Genomic DNA, 19,710 nt, shown 5'->3' with positions numbered 1-19,710 from the left:
GATTTTGATTTGATTTGGTCTGGCACTGACCTCTGAAAACCACTACGGTCCCGTTCCTCAGCGTAGTGATCGCGCCGACAGGACGACCGCTGCAGATGTTGGTGTCATTGTGTTCATCTGGAGGAAAAAGCCACATTTAAAAGGAGCCACATGTGAGGACTAATAAGAAAAACAACATGGAGAACGTGTTAAGTGAATCAGGACCATTTCTCCCAAGAACTGTTACTGCACAGCACACACTACTTAATGTCAACTGTTTGTTTGCTCTGTGAAGGAGTACTTTTTTCCAAACCACAGAAACTGCTGGACAGACTTGTTAGGCTCTGGGAAAACTGTCACATTTGACAGTTAATATAGTGCAGCTACACTTGGCAGGAGGAAGCTATTTTCATCCAAGAGAAGTAATAAAACTCAGTGCTACCTATAAGAAAAGTAGAGGCTGGCGAATCTACCCAGTAATAGCTTTTACCATTGGTAATTAGTGCTCTACCACTTTGATTGAATTTCTTTGCAATATAATTAAAGTAAGGCAAAGCAAGGTCCAACATGGTTAAGCTTACCTGCTTGGTAGTCCCTGGGGTTGTCTGTGCCCAGAGCTTGGTTGATATCCGTGAAGGTGCTTGGCCGTGTGGATTTGGGCTTGGGTTTCTCTGTGGGTTTACTGGGCTTGGTTTTCTCTGTGTGTTTGTTTTGGGTGGGTTTGGTGGTGGGGATAGGAGTGAGCTTCATGGAGTTGCTGGTGGTCTCCTCTGGTGCTGCCTCATCTCCTTCCTCTTGTCCCGCTGGGTCTGTGGTGGGACGCGTAGCCAGATCTCCAGTCTGGGGGACACTGTTGTCATTAAAACTATCTGGGGTGTCCCCTCTACCAGGTTTAGACTCAGAACCACTCTCAGACGCTGGTGGCTCAGAGGCCACATTGGGATCCTGTGGGTCTGAGGGGGTGGTTGTTGGGGCATCCTCCTTGCGGCTGTCCTGATCTGAGCTTGGGGTAGCTCCTTCAGGGGCACTGGGTGTCTGGTCAGGCTTGGTGGAGGGGGTGGTGCTGTCTGGAGAGGCAGGGGTAGTCTCAGGATCCTCTGGGGCTGAGGGTGTGCCCTGTGTGGGGCTGGTAGAAACTGGGATGGAAGCCGGGTCAAAGGCTGGCGTGGAGGCTGGGGTGGTGGCAGCATTCTCTAAGTTTGAGGGTGTGGGTTCGGATTCCTCTGGCAGTGTGTTCTCAGATTCTGCCTCCTGACCTTCAGGGTCCAATTCACTCTGTCCTTCAGGTAGGAGTTCAGGGGTGTCCTCTGTAGGAGTAGGCCCAGGCTGGGGCTCTGAGCTCGGAGAGGCCTGGTCGGAGGGCTGGAGGGCGACTGGGGAGGCGGGGGTGGGCTCAGAGGAGGATCCAGGGGGAGTTGGGTCGGCTGCAGACGGGCTGCTGCTGGAATCAGGCTGTCCCTCAGGATCACTGGAGTCTGGAAAACATGAGATTTGGGTCAGTGTTAGATTTGATTTGAATCCAGATGACTCAAAGTAGATTGTGAAACATCTTGTCAAATGCAATTTCTAGGAACAGTGAGATAGGACTATCTCATTGATGTTGGTATGTGAGAGATGGCTTGGCTATCATTTCCCGCTCTGTGCCCAGGTATAATGGTATACATATCAACTGTAAGCTCCTAACAGCACAATTAATTTCCCTGTTAGGACAATAAAGATAGAATTTAATTTGTTACCTGTTGCCTCAGTGGGGGTCTCGTTGGCTGGTTCGGCAGTGGAGGGGTTGGGGTTGGCTGCTGGTGGAGTCCCTTCTGAGCCTGGTGTTGCCTCTGTAGCCAATTCCTCAGGGAAGGGTGTGTAGTCCCCCTTTAAAATGGCTTCCTTCTCAGGGTCATCCTCTATATCTGTGGTTGGGGGGGTAGTGTCCAGCGAGGGTTCTAAGGGGTCTGAAGAGGCTGGCTCAGTCGGAGAGAGCTCTGACCCGCTTGTGCTCTCTGGGGCAGGGGTTGCTTCAGGGTCATCTGGGTTAGGAGTTACCTCTGGATCCACCAGACCAGCTTCAGGGTCCTCTGAGTTAGGGCTTGCCTCTGGATCCTCTGACCCAGTATCAGGAGAGGGAACAGGAAGATCTGGCCAGGTCTCACCCTTCACATCTGTGGAAGGGAATAAGAGCAAAATGTATGTAAAATCATTACATCTGGAAATGAATTGAATAGTTTATTGAAATAACTGTATAATTCATTTCCTGGAGTTGAGTTATATGGGGCATATGTAATTATTATACAACTCTATCTGAGATGTTCTTGATGTTCTAGGTCATCCTGGCATGTCTTGAACCATACGGCCCACCGTATCAGCTATGGACAACGAACACAATTGCATTTTATCGATGGCAATTTGAATGCACAGATACCGTGGCGAGATCCTGAGGCCCATTGTCGTGCCATTAATTTGCCGCCATCACCTCATGTTTCAGTATGAGAATACACGGCCCCATGTCGCAAGGATCTGTACACAATTCCTGGAAGCTGAAAATGTCCCAGATCTTCCATGGCCTGCATACTTATCAGACATGTCACCCATTGAGTATGTTTGGGATGCTCTGGATCGACGTGTACGACAGCGTGTTCCAGTTTCCACCAATATCCAGCAACTTCGCTCAGCCATTGAAAAGGAGTGGGACAACATTCCACAGGCCACAATCAACAGCCTGATCAACTCTATGCGAAGGAGATGTGTCACGCTGCATGAGGCAAATAGTGGTCACAGCAGATACTAACTGGTTTTCTATTTAGTCTGCCAATAAGAATGCAGTGATTGACAGTCAAAAGCCTTGACCAGGTCGATGAAGCCGACTGCACAGTCCTGTCTTATCAATCGCGGTTATTATATCGTTTAGGACCTTGAGCGTGGCTGAGGTGCACCCATGACCAGCTCGGAAACCAGATTGCATAGCGGAGAAGGTACGGTGGGATTCGAAGTGGTCGGTGATCTGTTTGTTAACTTGGCCTTCAAATACTTTCGAAAGGCAGGGTAGGATGGATATAGGTCTGTAACAGTTTGGATCTAGAGTGTCACCCCCTTTGAAGAGGGGGATGACCGCGGCAGCTTTCCAATCTCTGGGGATCTCAGATGATACGAAAGAGAAGTTGAACAGGCTAGTAATAGGGGTTGCTACAACTTCGGCGGCTAATTTTAGAAAGAAAGGGTCCAGATTGTCTAGCCCAGTTGATTTGTAGGGGTCCTGATTTTGCAGCTCTTTCAGAACAACAGCTATCTGAATTTGGATGAAGGAGAAGTGGGGGGGGGCATGGGCAAGTTGCAGCGGAGGGTGCAGAGCTGGTGGCCAGGGTAGGGGTAGCCAGGTGGAAAGCATGGCCAGCCGTAGCAAAATGCTTATAGAAATTCTCGATTATCGTAGATTTATCGGTAGTGACAGTGTTTCCTAGCCTCAGTGCAGTGGGTAGCTGGGAGGAGGTGCTTTTATTCTCCATGGCCTTTACAGTGCCCCAAAACTTTTTGGAGTTAGTGCTACAGGATGCAAATTTCTGTTTGAAAAAGCTAGCCTTTGCTTTCCTAACTAATTGTGTATATTGGTTCCTGACTTCCCTGAAAAGTTGCATATCGCGGGGGCTGTTCGATGCTAATGCAGTACGCCACAGGATGTTTTTGTGCTGGTCAAGGGCAGTCAAGTCTGGGGTGAACCAGGGGCTATATCTGTTCTTAGTTCTGAATTTTTTGAATGGGGCATGCTTATTTAAGATGGAGAGGAAAGCACTTTTGAAGAACATCCAGGCATCCTCTACTGACGGAATGAGGTCAATATCCATCCAGGATACGCGGGCCAGGTCAATTAGAAAGGCCTGCTCGCTAAAGTGTTTTAGGGAGCATTTGACAGTGATGAGGGGTGGTCGTTTGACCGCAGATCCATTACGGACGCAGGCAATGAGGCAGTGATCGCTGAGATCCTGGTTGAAAACAGTGGAGGTGTATTTAGAGGGTAAATTAGTCAGGATGATATCTATGAGGGTGCCTATGTTTACGGATTTAGGGTTGTACCTGGTAGGTTCCTTGATAATTTGTGTGAGATTGAGGGCATCTAGTTTAGATTGTAGGACGGCCGGGGTGTTATGCATATCCCAGTTTAGGTCACCAAGCAGTACGAACTCTGAGGATAGATGGGAGTAAACAATTCACATATGGTGTCCAGGGCACAACTAGGGGCTGAGGGGGGTCTGTAGCAAGCGGCAAAAGTGAGAGACTTATTTCTGGAAAGGTGGATTTTTAGAAGTAGAAGCTCAAACTGTTTGGGTACAGACCTGGATAGTATGATAGAGCTCTGCATGCTCTCTCTACAGTAGATTGCAACTCCGCCCCCTTTGGCAGTTCTATCTAGATGGAAAATGTTGTTGTTGGGGATGGAAATGTCTGAATTTTTGGTGGCCTCCCTAAGCCAGGATTCAGACACTGCTAGAACATCAGGGTTGGCAGAGTGTGCTAAAGCAGTGAATAACTCAAACTTGTGGAGGAGGCTTCTGATGTTAACATGCAAGAAACCAAGGCTTTTACGGTTACAGAAGTCAACAACTGATAGCGCCTGGGGAGTAGGAGTGATACTGGGGGTTACAGGGCCTGGGTTAACCTCTACATCACCAGAGGAACAGAGGAGGAATAGAATAAGTATATGGCTAAAGGCTTTAAGAACTGGTCTTCTAGTGCGTTGGGTACAGAGTACATAAATGGGGCAGATTTCCGGGCGTTGTAGAATAGATTCAGGGCATTATGTACAGACAAGGATATGGAAGGATATGAGTACAGTGGAGGTACACCTAAGCATTGGGTAACGATGAAAGAGATAGCATCACTGGAGGTACCGATTGAGCCGGTCTCCGCGTGTATGGGGGGTGGGATAAAGAAGCTATCTGAGGCAGGTTGAGCGGGACTGGGGGCTTTACAGTGAAATAGTACAATAACAACTAACCCAAACAGCAATAGGCTAGGCATATTGACATGGGAGAGAGGCATAACGCAATCACAGGTGTTATTCGAGAGGGCTAAGACAACAACTTGTAATGACGACGAAAGTTTGGGCTGAGGCTAAACAGATAAACAGGATGGGGTACCGTGTAAAGGAACAGTCCAGCGGGCATCAGATGTGTAGCTGAGTGATCATAAGGTCCAGTGAACAGCAATAGGTAAGTCCGGGAGCAGTTTGTAGGCTGCTACAGCACAGGCGAGCAGGAGGCACGGCTGTTGATTGTGCGTGCTAGCGGGCCGGTGCTAGCAGATGGATCTTCGTGGTCGTCACAACGGGAAGCCTGTTGAAACCACATCAGACGATTACGTCGGCAGACAGGTCGTGATGGATCGGCGGGGCTCCGTGGCGACACTAGGCGGTCCCGTCCGGTTGACAGCCGGGAGATGGGCTCGAGGCTAGCTCAAGGCTAACTGGTGCTAGCTTTGGAACAAGTGGTGATCCATTCGGTTGCAGCTAGCTAGTTGTGATGATCCGGTGTTAAGGTCCAGTGATTCAGTGATTCCGGCAGAAAATCCTAAATGCTCTGAGTCGATGTCATGTGAAATCCATAGATTAAGGCCTAATTAATTGATTTCAATTGATTGATTTCCTTATATGAACGCTAACTCAGTAAAATCATTGCAATTGTTGCATGTTGCGTTTATATTTTTGTTCAGTGTATAATGACATTATTTCCCCATGTTTCTCTTGGCAGGTTTGGCCGCGACAGACACAGAGCTCCTTGCTACATCTGGGGAGACTTGGCCTCCGGGCTCCGGCTCAAGTCACAGCTTGAGAGAGCTGCAGCAGTGTGACAGCCTATCCAAAACATCCGGGAGTCACACTCTCTACCATGTGCTTTATTGGTCAAGAAAAGTTAAAAAGATCTGTGTTTTTCGTTAGACAATATTACACTATTATTACAGGGAATGTTTTGACTTTGGTGTTCGAAGATGTTGGGCTGAGTGAATACTGGTGAATATTCCATTTTCATTCTTATTTAAGGCTAAACTGTTGGTTGTCCATCTCCTCAGTAAGGTTGTTTTGAAGGTACTGACCTTCACTTAGTTCCTCCTGTGGATTGGGAGTCATCTCTGGCTCCTCAGTTGGTTGGATCTGGGGAGGCTCTGGTTCTGGCTCTGGTGTGTCAATCAAGTACTAAATGAGTCAAAGTATCCAAAAGCAACTACTTTTCCTATAATAACTATCTAAAATCTATTGTTTATAATAACTATTGCTTTATGAAATATACCTTTTGGTTTGTTATCGAATACGTTATCGCATGAGCTAGTCTTCAGTGTTGTTGTACTGGCTGGTCTTGAACTAAAACAGAAAATAGTCAAGATGAACTGACGACTTCTGCATTTTAGCATGCATATTTATATGAATATACTGAATGCATAGTGCCAGCATGCCTATATTTAAATCAAAACTATACCTTTTGGTTAGTCATCGTTTATGTTATTGCATGAGCTAGTCTTCAGTGTTACTGTGCTGCCTGTTTTTTTGGTGTTGTCTGTAATAATTATTAAAAGAGAAAATAGTCAAAACAAACTGATGCAGGCTACTGCATGAGTTTAAAATGTATTTGCCTATTTACAGTAACTTCGGAAAGTATTCAGACCCCTTGACTTTTTCCACATTTTGTTAGGTTACAGCCTTTTCTAAAATTGATTAAATTGTTTTTTTCACTCATCAATCTACACGCAATACCCCAAAATGACAAAGTAAAAACAGGTTTGTAGAAAAATTTGCAAAACCCCCCCGGAAATATCACATTTACATAAGTATTCAGACCCTTTACTCAGTACTTTGTTGAAGCACCTTTGGCAGCAAGTCTTCTTGGGTATGACGCTACAAGCTTGGTACACCACTATTTGGGGAGTATCTCCCATTTTTATCTGTAGATCCTCTCAAGCTCTGTCAGGTTGGATGGGGAGATGTTAGATCGAGTTCAAGTCCGGGCTCTGGCTGGGCCACTCAAGGACATTCAGAGACTTGTCCCGAAGCCACTCCTGTGTTGTCTTGGCTGTGTGCTTAGGGTCATTGTCCTGTTGGAAGGTGATCCTTCGCCCCGTCTGAGGTCCTTAGCGCTCTGGAGCAGGTTTTCATCAAGGATCTCTCTGTACTTTGCTCTGTTCATCTTTGCCTCGATCCTGACTAGTCTCCCAGTCCCTGCCGCTGAAAAACATCCCCACGGCATGATGCTGCCATCACCATGCTTCACCGTAGGAATTGTGCCAGGTTTCCTTCAGGCGTGACGCTTGGCATTCAGGCCAAAGAGTTCAATCTTGGTTTCATCAGACCAGAGAATCTTGTTTCTCATGGTCTGCGAGTCTTTAGGTGCCTTTTGGCAAACTCCAAGCAGGCTGCCATGTGCCTTTTACTGAGGAGTGGCTTCCGTCTGGTGACTCTAACATAAAGGCCTTATAGGTGGAGTGCTGCAGAGATGGTTGTCCTTCTCCCATCTCCACAGAGGAACTCTGGAGCTTTGTGTGACCATTGGATTCTTGGTCACCTCCCTGACCAAGGCTTTTCTCCCCCAATTGCTCAGATTGGCCAGGCGGCCAGCTCTAGGAAGAGTCTTGGTGGTTCCAAACTTCTTCCATTTATGAATGATGGAGGCCACTATGTCCTTGGGGACCGTCAATGCTGCAGAAATTTTTTGGTACCCGTCCCCAAATCTGTGCCTCGACATAATCCTATCTCAGAGCTCTACGGACAATTCCTTCGACCTCATGGCTTGGTTTCTGCTCTGACATGCACTGTCAACTGTGGAACCTTATATAGACAGGTGTGTGCCTTTCCAAATCATGTCCAATCAATTGAATTTACCACAGGTGGACTCCAATCAAGTTGTAGATACATCTCAAGGATGATCAATGGAAACAAGATGCACCTGAGCTCAATTTCGAGTCTCCTAGCAAAGGGTCTGAATAGTTATGTATTTCTGTTTTTTATTTTTAATACATTTGCTAAAATTTCTACAAACCTGTTTTCGCTTTGTCATTATGGGGTATTGTCTGTAGATTGATGAGGTACATTTTTTATTTAATCAAATTTAGAATAAGGCTGTAACGTAACAAAATGTGGAAAAAGGGAAGGGGTCTGAATACTTTCCGAATGCACTGTACATGCATAGTGCCAGCATCCCTATCTTTCTTGTCATACTATCATGTACTAGACATTATTTCATACATTGTTTCATGTCATACATATTATTTCATACATGAAATCAGGGGTGCAACTTTCACTGGGGACATGTCCCCACTACATTCTGAAATTGCATTTTTGTCCCCCCCAGTTTTATAATTGGAATGTGATACAAAACGAGGCAACGGTGTGCTTTAGGACCATCCGGATGCCTCCGAGCAATCGTATATATGGCTGTTTGGAGTGTTTATCCGACTGAAAAAAAAGTGATGTCTCTCTCACTTCTAAAACCAAAGTTGCGCCCCTGCATGAAATACTATATAAATAAAAGTTATATGCAGAAAAACTGCATGGTTTCATTGTAAGATTTTACTTCACAAGACTATGTTAGGTGTCTTTGACATTTTACTAACCTTCTATGCCACACTGACTGTTGTAATCTGGGCAGCACTTGTTGTACCGTGCACAGTCAGGATCACAGTCACACAGCCTTCCCCTCTTAAAGGATTCACCACACCGCCCTTTACACGAGTCACCTGGTACACAGACATACAGTACATCCATTATCACACCAGTCCTGGTTATGTTATTATAACACATGCATAATACCTGTATGTACATGTGGGTATTTATCATCTGAATAAATTACACATCATACACTCTCATGGATCATTATGATGTACATTTTGTTTATGATAATGCAGGGTTTCCCAAACTCTGTACTGCAGACACAAGGGGTGCACATTTTGGCTTTTGCCATAGCACTACACAGCTGATTCAAATAATCAACTCATCATCACGCTTTGATTATTTGAATCAGCTGTGTAGTGCTAGGACAAAAAACAAAACGTGCATCCCTAGGGGTCCCCAAGACCCAGTTTGGGAAACTCAGATACCACTAATACAGTAAAAATATAAGAAAACTCCTTACTGGTGGTGCACTGGGATTCGTAGTCCATACAGCACTCATCGTGAGTGAGACAGTCATAATCACACTGGCACATGTAACCCCTGTAATACTCTCCTCCACATCGCCCATTACAGCTTGCTATACAGAAAAGACAACAACATAATGTATATTTAGTGTCATTCAGTAGCCTAGCACAGGGTTTCCCAAACTCGGTCCTGCCCCTGGATGCACAGTTTGGTTTTTGCCCTAGCACTACACAGCTGATTCAAATAACCAGCTCATCATTAAGCTTTGATTATTTGAATCAGCTGTGTAGTGCTAGGGCAAAAACCAAAACGTGCACCCGGGGGGGGGGGGGGGGGGGGCATGACCAAGTTTGGGAAACCTTGGCCTATCACACAGTCATGGAGATACTGTATATCCACAAAGAGACAGTCACAAGTCACCAGCTATTACAAGAGTATCAATATCATTTCAACAATAAGGCCGTGTCACATTTGTCACATTAACTTGTCACTTGTGCTGAGCGATTAGTGCTTTTTGAGGTCTGTTCGGTTTCGGTTCGATTCTGAAAAAATTATCACAGTTTTCGATTTTCTGTTTCAAATTTTCTTATTTTTTTAAACATTAAATGCGCTATGCATTATGTGGGTTGAAAGCTGTAACAACACAGTGTAAAACTATTAATAACAGTCCCATGATGCTAGTGACTACCCATTACTGTTTATCACTTATGACCCATCATTTATTCACATTACTTTACTTTAATAAAATATTTGTTTTATTTGATGACTTTATTATTTAATTCCAAGTCATCATCTCATATCGAGCTGCTGCATATGCTGTCTAACAAAATCATTATTTTAGTAGTACTTTTATGACCTCTGAATACCAACTATCAATCACTAGATCATGTATTCTTCAGGCTTGCAAAGCAACTGCTTTCTATCCATCTCGATCCCATGTTCTCTATTCTCTCAGTCTCCGCACAGACCGGACAAGTTTAAGCGGCACACACAATGGATTATGGTCATTGTAGGTAATTACCACATTTTCTGCGCTAAACTATACTGAACAAAAATATAAAAGCAACATATAAAGTATTGGTCCCATGTTTCATGAGCTGAAATAAAAGATCCCAGAAATTTACCATACACAAAGAAAAACGTATTTCTCTCAAATGTTGTGCACAAATTGTCATGAGCCTCTCACTCCACCGGGTTACCACCTTAATTTTCTTCCACTCTGCTCACCACTCTCTCTACTCAGCCTAACTAGCTCCACCTGTCCCTGCTCTGCTCTGCTCTAATTACTCTGCCAGCTGCGCTGCATTACCCACTACCTCTCCCAGTATTTAAGGCCCTGTCTTTCAGCTCTCCGGTGTCAGATCGTCTGCAAAGCTCACACCCGGAACCTGTTTGCTCGCGCTTCTGGCTCACCCTGGTTTTGTGACCCCGGACCTGCCTGATTTTTGGATACTCTTCTGCCCCAGGAGATCCAGACCTGCTTCTGCCATAACGACTCCTGACTACTCTTCATTCCCGGTAACTCTGACCAGCCTTCTGCCTTGCTACTACGTATTTTGGATTTCCCTTGAACTGTACTGCTGCCTTGTTTCATTCCGCCCTGTTGTGTCTGTGTCTCCCCCCCCCCAGGACTTCTGGACCACCCACCACCAGCTTCATAGGACGCATCGCTGCCACTGGGGGGGGCACAGACCCAGCACATTGGACGGGATCCCTGTTACCCCTGGAGCCTTCATTCACTCCCTACTTCCCTTTTCCCTTAAGTTTTAATAAACTTTCTGGTGTGACGCAATTGTGGTCCTCTGGTCGTCTGTCTGAATCGTGACAGTACGATCTGACCATTATGGACTCAGCGCACACTTTCCCCGACATGGAAACCGATGAGCATGAGCAGCAGTTCCAGCAGCAGCAACAACAACTCGCCATGATCATTCAACTCCTCACCAACCTTACCCCAGCCAGTCTGCCCACCAGCCCTGCCCCCGAGTTACCTGCCCCGGTCATTGCAGCCGCTGCTCCGGAACCCAAGATTGGAAACCCCGAGCGGTTCAACGGCGATTCAACCCAGGTCCGGCCATTCCTGACTAGCTGCCGACTTCAGTTCTCCTTGCAGCCAAGGACCTTCGCCACGGAGGGGGCTAAAGTTGGGTATGCCATCACTCACCTGACGGGCCGAGCTCGACTCTGGGGAACAGCAGAGTTCGAACGTCAAACCCCCGCATGTGCAACCTTCGACCTGTTTGCTGAGGAGATGCTGAAGGTGTTTGACCTGGATTCACCAACCGCAGAGGCGTCTCGTGAACTGTTCAGTATTCGACAAGGCAGACGTACAGTCGCAGACCATTCCATCGACTTCCGAACCCTGGCTAGACGAAGTTCTTGGAACACACCATCGTTGGTGGACGCGTTCTTCCATAGTTTGGCTGACTATATCAAGGACGAGTTGGTCTCCCATGAACTGCCTTCCACTCTTGATGAAGCCATCGCACTGACTGTCAGGATCGACAGAAGGATACAGACCCGTCGTCGTGAGAGGGGGCGCCAAGGTCCACCTACTACCGGCATTCGGAGAGATCCGACTGGGCTCCTGTCATCTACTGCCACTCACCCAGGTCAGCTTGATCAGTCTGAGCCTATGGAGATTGGGCGAGCCTCTCTCACTCCTGCAGAGCGCCAGCGCCGCTTCACCTCAAACCTCTGCCTCTATTGTGGAGGTGATGGACATCGTGTGGTAACCTGCCCTTTAAAGGGCCGAAGCTCACCGGGCATAGGGGGAGTCCGGTTGAGTTCAATGACCATCCAGTCCTCCGACCGCAAACCCCTGCTGCAAGTTCACCTCCGCCTCTCTGACTCAACTCACACCCTGGCTGCTCTGGTGGATTCTGGCGCCGAAGCCAACATAATGGACATCAAGCTGGCACGCCAACTGGGACTGGAGAACCTCCGTTTGACACCTCCTATTCCTGCCCGGGCACTGGACGGACACTTACTCGGATCGGTCACTCATGTCACGGCCCCGGTCTCGATGGGTCTGTCCGGAAACCATCAAGAAACTATCCAGTTTCACCTGCTCCCCTCTCCAGGCCAACCCCTCATCCTGGGTTACCCATGGCTCCGCCGGCACAACCCTCAGCTCGACTGGGTGACCGGGGTGATCAGGGAGTGGGGAGAGGACTGCCACCGAACCTGCCTGCTTGCTGCCGCACTACCCCCTCGGCCAGTACCTACTAACTCCGCTCCTGACCTCTCCAATGTCCCAGAATGCTACCATGGTCTCAGAGAGGTGTTTAACAAAGCAAGAGCCACATCTCTGCCCCCTCACCGACCGTACGACTGTGCCATCGACCTCCTCCCTGGAACAGCCCCTCCAAAGGGTCGTCTTTATTCGTTGTCTGCTCCTGAAAGAAAGTCCATGGAGGACTACATCAATGGCTCTCTGTCCGCAGGATTAATCCGTTCATCTTCATCTCCTGCTGGTGCTGGCTTCTTCTTTGTGGGGAAGAAGGACGGATCTCTTCGCCCCTGCATCGACTACAGGGGACTCAACGACATCACAGTGAAAAACCGTTACCCTCTGCCTCTGCTCACCTCTGCTTTTGAGTTGCTCCAGGGAGCCACTGTTTTTACCAAGTTGGATCTCAGAAACGCTTACCACCTAGTGCGGATCCGGGAGGGAGATGAATGGAAAACCGCATTCAATACACCAACAGGCCACTACGAGTATCTGGTTATGCCTTTTGGCCTCACCAATGCTCCTGCTGTGTTCCAGGCTCTAGTGAATGATGTACTGCGGGACATGTTAAACAAGTTTGTCTTCGTTTACCTGGATGACATCTTAATCTACTCCAGAAACCTGTCTGAACACACCCGCCATGTCCAGCAAGTCCTTCATCGTCTTCTGGAGAATTCCCTCTACGCCAAGGCAGAGAAATGTGAGTTTCACGTCAAGACAGTGGCCTTCCTGGGGTACATAGTGGCAGAGGGAAGTATCCAAATGGATCCTGCCAAAGTATCAGCAGTCACTTCATGGCCAGTTCCGGAGAACAGAAAGAAGCTGCAACAGTTTCTGGGGTTTGCTAACTTCTATAGAAAGTTTATCCGGAACTACAGTACCGTTGCTGCCCCTCTCACTGCTCTAACCAGCACCAAGCAACCCTTCACCTGGACCCCAGCAGCCGACAAAGCCTTCAGTACCCTCAAGGTGAGGTTCACCTCCGCTCCCATCCTCCAGATGCCTGATGTGGACCGGCAATTCATTGTGGAGGTGGACGCCTCGGATGTGGGAGTTGGTGCTGTGATTTCTCAGTGGGCTGCGGAGGATAGGAAGCTCCATCCCTGTGCCTTTTTCTCACGTCGGTTGTCCCCCTCTGAGTGCAATTACGACATAGGGAACCGTGAGCTGTTGGCTGTGAAGCTTGCCTTAGAGGAGTGGCGTCACTGGCTGGAGGGGTCCACCATTCCATTTCTCGTTTGGACCGATCATAAGAACTTGGAGTACATCCGCACGGCCAAACGGTTGAACTCCAGGCAGTCCCGCTGGGCCCTGTTCTTCACCAGGTTTAATTTCACTCTGTCATACCGGCCTGGATCACGCAACACCAAGCCAGACGCCCTCTCCCGTCAATTCCAGAAGGATGACACCCCCTCCAAGGACCCTGTGTCGATTCTGCCAAGTCCCTGCATCGTTGCAGCTCTGACCTGGGCTGTTGAGGAACAGGTGCTGGAGGCTCTCCGTAACCAGCCAGGTCCCAGCACTTGCCCAGCTGACCGCCTTTTTGTCCCCGAAGACCTGAGGTCCCAGGTCGTTCAGTGGGGACATGACTCCCGCCTAGCTTGTCACCCTGGCTCCACCCGCACTTACAACCTGCTCGCCCAGAGGTTCTGGTGGCCCTCTCTGAGAAAGGATGTACGGGAATTCGTCCAAGCCTGCCCCATCTGCAACCAACACAAGTCGTCCTGCCAGCCCCCAGCCGGATTGCTGCAGCCCCTGCCTGTGCCCAGACGTCCCTGGTCTCACATCGCCCTTGACTTTGTCACGGGGCTGCCCCCTTCAAGTGGCATGACCGTCATTCTCACCATAGTTGACCGTTTCAGCAAGATGGCACACTTCATTCCCCTCCCCAAGCTCCCAACCGCCAAGGAGACCGCCCAGGTGGTCCTGGAACACGTCTTCCGGATCCACGGACTGCCAAAGGATGTAGTTTCTGACCGTGGTCCACAATTCTCCTCCGCTTTTTGGAAGGAGTTCTGTCACCTGCTGGGAGCCACAGTCAGTCTGACTTCTGGATTCCATCCCCAATCCAATGGGCAGTCAGAGCGGGCTAATCAGGAGCTCGAGAAGGCACTGCGATGCATGACTTCACGCAACCCCCACTCCTGGTCGCAGCAATTGACATGGGTGGAGTACGCACACAATTCTCTGACCTGCTCTGCCATCGGTATGTCCCCTTTCCAATGTGTTTATGGATACCAGCCTCCTCTATTTGCCAGCCAGGAAGAGGAGGTTACTTGCCCATCTGCACTTGCTTTTGCCCGTCGATGTCGCCGCACCTGGTCACAAGCCCGAGCCACACTCCTCAGATCCGTTGCCAGCTACACTACCGGGGCCAACCGTCGGAGAATTCCTGCTCCCACCTACCATGTTGGTCAAAGGGTGTGGTTGTCATCGAAGAACCTGCCACTCAGGGTGGAGTCGCAGAAGCTGGCACCTCGGTTCATTGGCCCATTCCCTATCATAAGAGTGATTAGCCCAACTGCTGTCCGGCTCCAACTGCCTAATTCCCTGAGGGTGCACCCCACTTTCCATGTGTCTAAGATTAAGCCCATCCATGAGAGTCCGCTGGTCCCTGCTGCGCCTTGTCCTCCTCCTCCACGGCTCGTCGATGGTGGTCTGGTTTACACCGTCCGCCGCCTGCTTCGGTCCAGACGGAGGGGTAGGGGTCTCCAGTACCTCATTGACTGGGAGGGCTATGGACCTGAGGAAAGGACCTGGGTGCCAGCTAGTCGGATTGTGGATAGGACTCTCATCACCGCTTTCCACCAACGGCATCCTGATCAACCTGCAATCCGTAGGGGCCGCCCCAGAGGGGTCCCTAACCGTCCTGCCCGCTCGGCTTCCTGTCCTGTGCCTGATCCTGTCTCGGGACCTGTCCCATCTCCCGACCACGGCCCTCCGGCTTCCTCCGAGGATGAGGACGTTCACTCGGACCGTTCGGAGGAGTTCTAGCCCTCCTCCGGCTCCCCTCCTCCCGCCCGGCGTGGTGTTGCTCTTGGGACTTCTGGGGCCGTCCCTTGGGGGGGGGGTTCTGTCATGAGCCTCTCACTCCACCGGGTTACCACCTTAATTTTCTTCTACTCTGCTCACCACTCTCTCTACTCAGCCTAACTAGCTCCACCTGTCCCTGCTCTGCTCTGCTCTAATTACTCTGCCAGCTGCGCTGCATTACCCACTACCTCTCCCAGTATTTAAGGCCCTGTCTTTCAGCTCTCCGGTGTCAGATCGTCTGCAAAGCTCACACCCGGAACCTGTTTGCTCGCGCTTCTGGCTCACCCTGGTTTTGTGACCCCGGACCTGCCTGATTTTTGGATACTCTTCTGCCCCAGGAGATCCAGACCTGCTTCTGCCATAACGACTCCTGACTACTCTTCATTCCCGGTAACTCTGACCAGCCTTCTGCCTTGCTACTACGTATTTTGGATTTCCCTTGAACTGTACTGCTGCCTTGTTTCATTCCGCCCTGTTGTGTCTGTGTCTCCCCCCCCCCAGGACTTCTGGACCACCCACCACCAGCTTCATAGGACGCATCGCTGCCACTGGGGGGGGCACAGACCCAGCACATTGGACGGGATCCCTGTTACCCCTGGAGCCTTCATTCACTCCCTACTTCCCTTTTCCCTTAAGTTTTAATAAACTTTCTGGTGTGACGCAATTGTGGTCCTCTGGTCGTCTGTCTGAATCGTGACACAAATTTGTTTACATCCCTGTTAGTGAGCATTTCTCCTTTGCCAAGATAATCCATCCACCTGACAGGTGTGGTATATCAAGAAGCTGATTAAAAAGCAAGATCATTACACAGGTGCACCTTGTGCTGGGTACAATAAAAGGCCACTCTAAAATGTGCAGTTTTGTCACACAACACAATGCCACAGATGTTTCAAGTTTTGAGGGAGCATGCAATTGGCATGCTGACTGCAGGTACGTCCACCAGAGCTGTTGACAAATAATGTTGTTTTAGAGAATTTAGCAGTACGTCCAAACCGGCCTCACAACCACAGACCACGTGTAGCCACAGACCACGTGTAACCGCATCTGGGTTCTTCACCTGCGGGATATTCTGAGACAAGCCACCCGGAAATCTGATTAAACTGAGGAGTATTTCTGTCTGTAATAAAGCCCTTTTGTGGGAAAAAAAAACTCTGATTGGCTGGGTCTGGCTCCACAGTGGGTGGGCCTGGCTCCCAACTGGGTGGGCCTATGCGCTCCCAGGCCCACCCATGGCTGCGCCCCTGCCCAGTCATGTTAAATCCATAGATTAGGGCCTAATGAATTTATTTCAATTGACTGATTTCCTTATATGAACTGTAACTCAGTAAAATCGTTAATATTGTTGCATGATGCGTTTATATTTGTGTTCAGTATATGTAGAATATTGGCCTATTGGAAACTACAGACCCCTACTCATGGGCGGTGTGTTCAATAGGGCGATATGGGCGACGCACTGCCAAACGGGAAAAGGAAGGGATTTTTTTTCTAATCAATTATATCATGGCAACAGTAGTTCAGTGTTCACGTCTGATCTGCCAGCCACTAAATGTCCAATCAGGCTAAAGTCGTGCTTCAAATGTCCCCGCCCGTTTTGGGGCGATTTCAGTCAGGTTGAAAATCGCCCAGAAGTCTCTCATAGCCTCTAATGTAAAATATTTTTTTTTCAAATTTCTGAGCTTTCAATACATTCTCTATGGGTGTCTGAGGGCTTGCACTTACGCGCTTTCGTCATACGTAACGTAACGTAACCATGAACGGCAGACAGCAACGCTTGGACAGCGACTGGTGTAACCGACATGCACCATCTTTCAGAAAAGATTAAGAAAAATGAGCTGTCAAAGACCCACATTGATAGCTGTTTGAGATTGTCTGCTTTGGTGAGAGTGAATATTGCCACTCAACTGGATGAGGGATACAGGCTAGCTGTCCGCCGCCACAACGATGAGGTTAGCAACAGCAGAGTCGTGAACACTGTCTACGAGAATCGAGACGACCTCATAGAATGTTTTGAAGCCATCCGGACGGGTTCATTGGGTTCATTTGACCAGCCCACCGTACCAGAAGCTACAGAATAAGGACATCGATGCTGTCTTTATCAAACGTGCCCTCGACAGCTTCGCAAGCAGTGTGCAGGCCATAAGGTAAGATAAAGATTAAACAATATCATTCGATCTTTCTCAAAGCAGAGCTTTATTTGAAAATGTATGCATGAAAGGAGACTGCATTTGTGTTTGAAATTACATTATTGTCATTATATATGGCCAGTGGTGTAATCTATCTTATTTTATATACTATGTGTACTGTACAGTGGTGCTCATAAGTGTATGAACACATTCTAAAGCTGACTAAAAAGAGGAATAAAAAAATAAAAAAATCTGTTCATGTTCATTTTTACAAATCTATACAATTGGCCAGAATATGGTTGTTCATATTTACAAATCTATACAATTGGCCAGAATATGGTTGTTCATTTTTACAAAGCCATACATATTGTTTATGCAGTGTTGAGGAATGTGAAAGAACACCCTTGATTATTTTTACTGTGATAACTTATTTTGCTTTTGTAAGCCAACACTTTTGAGATCAGTCAATAAATGCTTCTGGTATTGACTTATATGCTGCCCCTGTCTTCATGTTGTTGCTGGACATATCTTTTTAAAAATGTGTGTAGGTCACCTAAATCATCAGAAAAATTGCCCCTCCTTAGAATTTTTTCAGGAGCCGCCACTGCCCCTACTACATCGCACAGTTCAGGCTTGATCTGATTTATCGCTACAGAAACTGCACATCAAGCTCACAGAAAAAACCTGAACAAAATGGAATTCAAATAATTTAACCGATGTCTTCAATAATTTTGGTTAATTTCTCAGCACTACTTTTCACGTGTCACACTGACAAGATAATGGCTTAATCATACATTATAGAGCCAGAATACACTTTTTCCGCCTCTAGTTAATAATTTGTTGATAAGTAAATAGAAATCAGAGCGTGGTCAAGCAGTACACACAATCTGTTATACCTTCTCGGAAAGCAGTTCAGTACACTCATGGTAATTTAAATAAAGAGAGTGACAACACGCATCTTTATCTCTAACTGACGTTAAAACAATTTAGAATAAAACCCAGAAACACCACACATAAGGAGCTGAATCAAAGCAATTTACATACGCAGTGATTACAAATACTCACACTGAGCATAATTGAATGGGAGAGCACAAGCCAGCAGAAAAGCAGAGAAAACTGATGGAGTCATTGTCACAGGTGTCCTCTGTTTCAACCTGAGCAGTAGCATATCAGACTGAAAGGAGAGAAGAAGAAAAACAACTCAATTCTATTCATTTCTATTCTATTATAATTCATATGACCTATATACAACAATTACTTGAGAGTGAAAAGTATCATTGTACCTTGAAAGAGTACCCCTTTGTCCAGATCTAGCTGAGTCCTGCACTGTGTCTGCTTTTATAAAGACTGGGAGAGAGGCTGGCTGCCGGTTTCGTGTCTGATAAGGATTCTGAATCTGGTCCAAATAAAACCCACAAGTGATTCGCAGACGAGACTCCTACTCACTGAAGGGAGAGAACCCTAGACTGCACGTTTCCCCCCTTGAACAAGAACTGGAACTGCTCCAACACACACGTGTGTTTACTGTGCAAGTCAGATGACATCACAGACTGGTGTACACTTTTCTTTCAAAACATATCACTAACAAAAAAAGTTCAGCAAAAGGGTATTCAATTAACTCAATAGTCTGAATATTGTCTGTGGCAATCTGAAATAGGCAGGGTAGGTTATTCTATCCTTTCCTGAACTCAATAAAATTCTGTTCACGGAAATAATGTCTCAAAATTCAACCAGATCCCAAATATATTTAGCTAATATTGTTCAGGAAGCAGTAGTTGTAGCCTATTTCATTTGATTAGGGTAGGAGAATATTACATGATTAGGCTATGTGATTATGCAATGATTATGGTAATATTTTACTGGAAGCAAATAGACTGGGGGGGACCACGCCAGTCCATTAGGCTACTCACGACTGTTTGTTTTTATTATAAGGATGACTGGCGCGGTTTAGCTCGTGTGGTCGGGCTGGTCACATGTGTGTGGTCCTCATGCCACATACAAATACAACTTTTATTTAGGGCCTTTCCATTTGATTTCAATCACTTTCTGACTGGAGAAATGTAACAACTCTCAAATGCATAGACAGAGCTATGGATGCAAGGACTGACCATCCATGGTGATCGTTTTAAACATGTTTTGAGACTACAGCGCATTCGGAAAGTATTCAGACCCCTTGACCATTTCCATATTTTGTTACGTTACAGCCTTATTCTAAAATGGATTCAATTATTGTTTTT

General features: G+C 47.4%; 1 protein-coding gene across 2 annotated transcripts in view; it reads right to left on the bottom strand.

The window, feature by feature from the left end:
• LOC311149078 (uncharacterized protein) overlaps positions 1-18,865 on the bottom strand; it is a 42,031-nt gene extending 23,166 nt beyond the window's left edge. Inside the window, exons 1-8 of one of the 2 annotated variants that reach the window (XM_084186186.1) lie at positions 18,757-18,865; positions 18,539-18,647; positions 9,081-9,197; positions 8,563-8,685; positions 6,055-6,135; positions 1,716-2,132; positions 561-1,454; positions 31-117 (exon numbers count right to left, since the gene is read on the bottom strand). In XM_084186186.1, the coding sequence (XP_084042312.1) occupies positions 31-117; positions 561-1,454; positions 1,716-2,132; positions 6,055-6,135; positions 8,563-8,685; positions 9,081-9,197; positions 18,539-18,641 (1,822 nt within the window). In that variant the 5' untranslated portion in view covers positions 18,642-18,647; positions 18,757-18,865. The remainder of the gene's footprint in view (positions 1-30; positions 118-560; positions 1,455-1,715; positions 2,133-6,054; positions 6,136-8,562; positions 8,686-9,080; positions 9,198-18,538; positions 18,648-18,756) is intronic. The other variant, XM_084186187.1, reaches the window with a different exon arrangement.
• Between the last annotated feature and the right edge of the window lie 845 nt (positions 18,866-19,710).

Source organism: Coregonus lavaretus (assembly GCF_964263955.1).
Source record: "Coregonus lavaretus genome assembly, chromosome: 21".
NCBI lineage: Eukaryota > Metazoa > Chordata > Actinopteri > Salmoniformes > Salmonidae > Coregonus > Coregonus lavaretus.
This window is presented reverse-complemented; position numbering and strand designations above follow the sequence as displayed.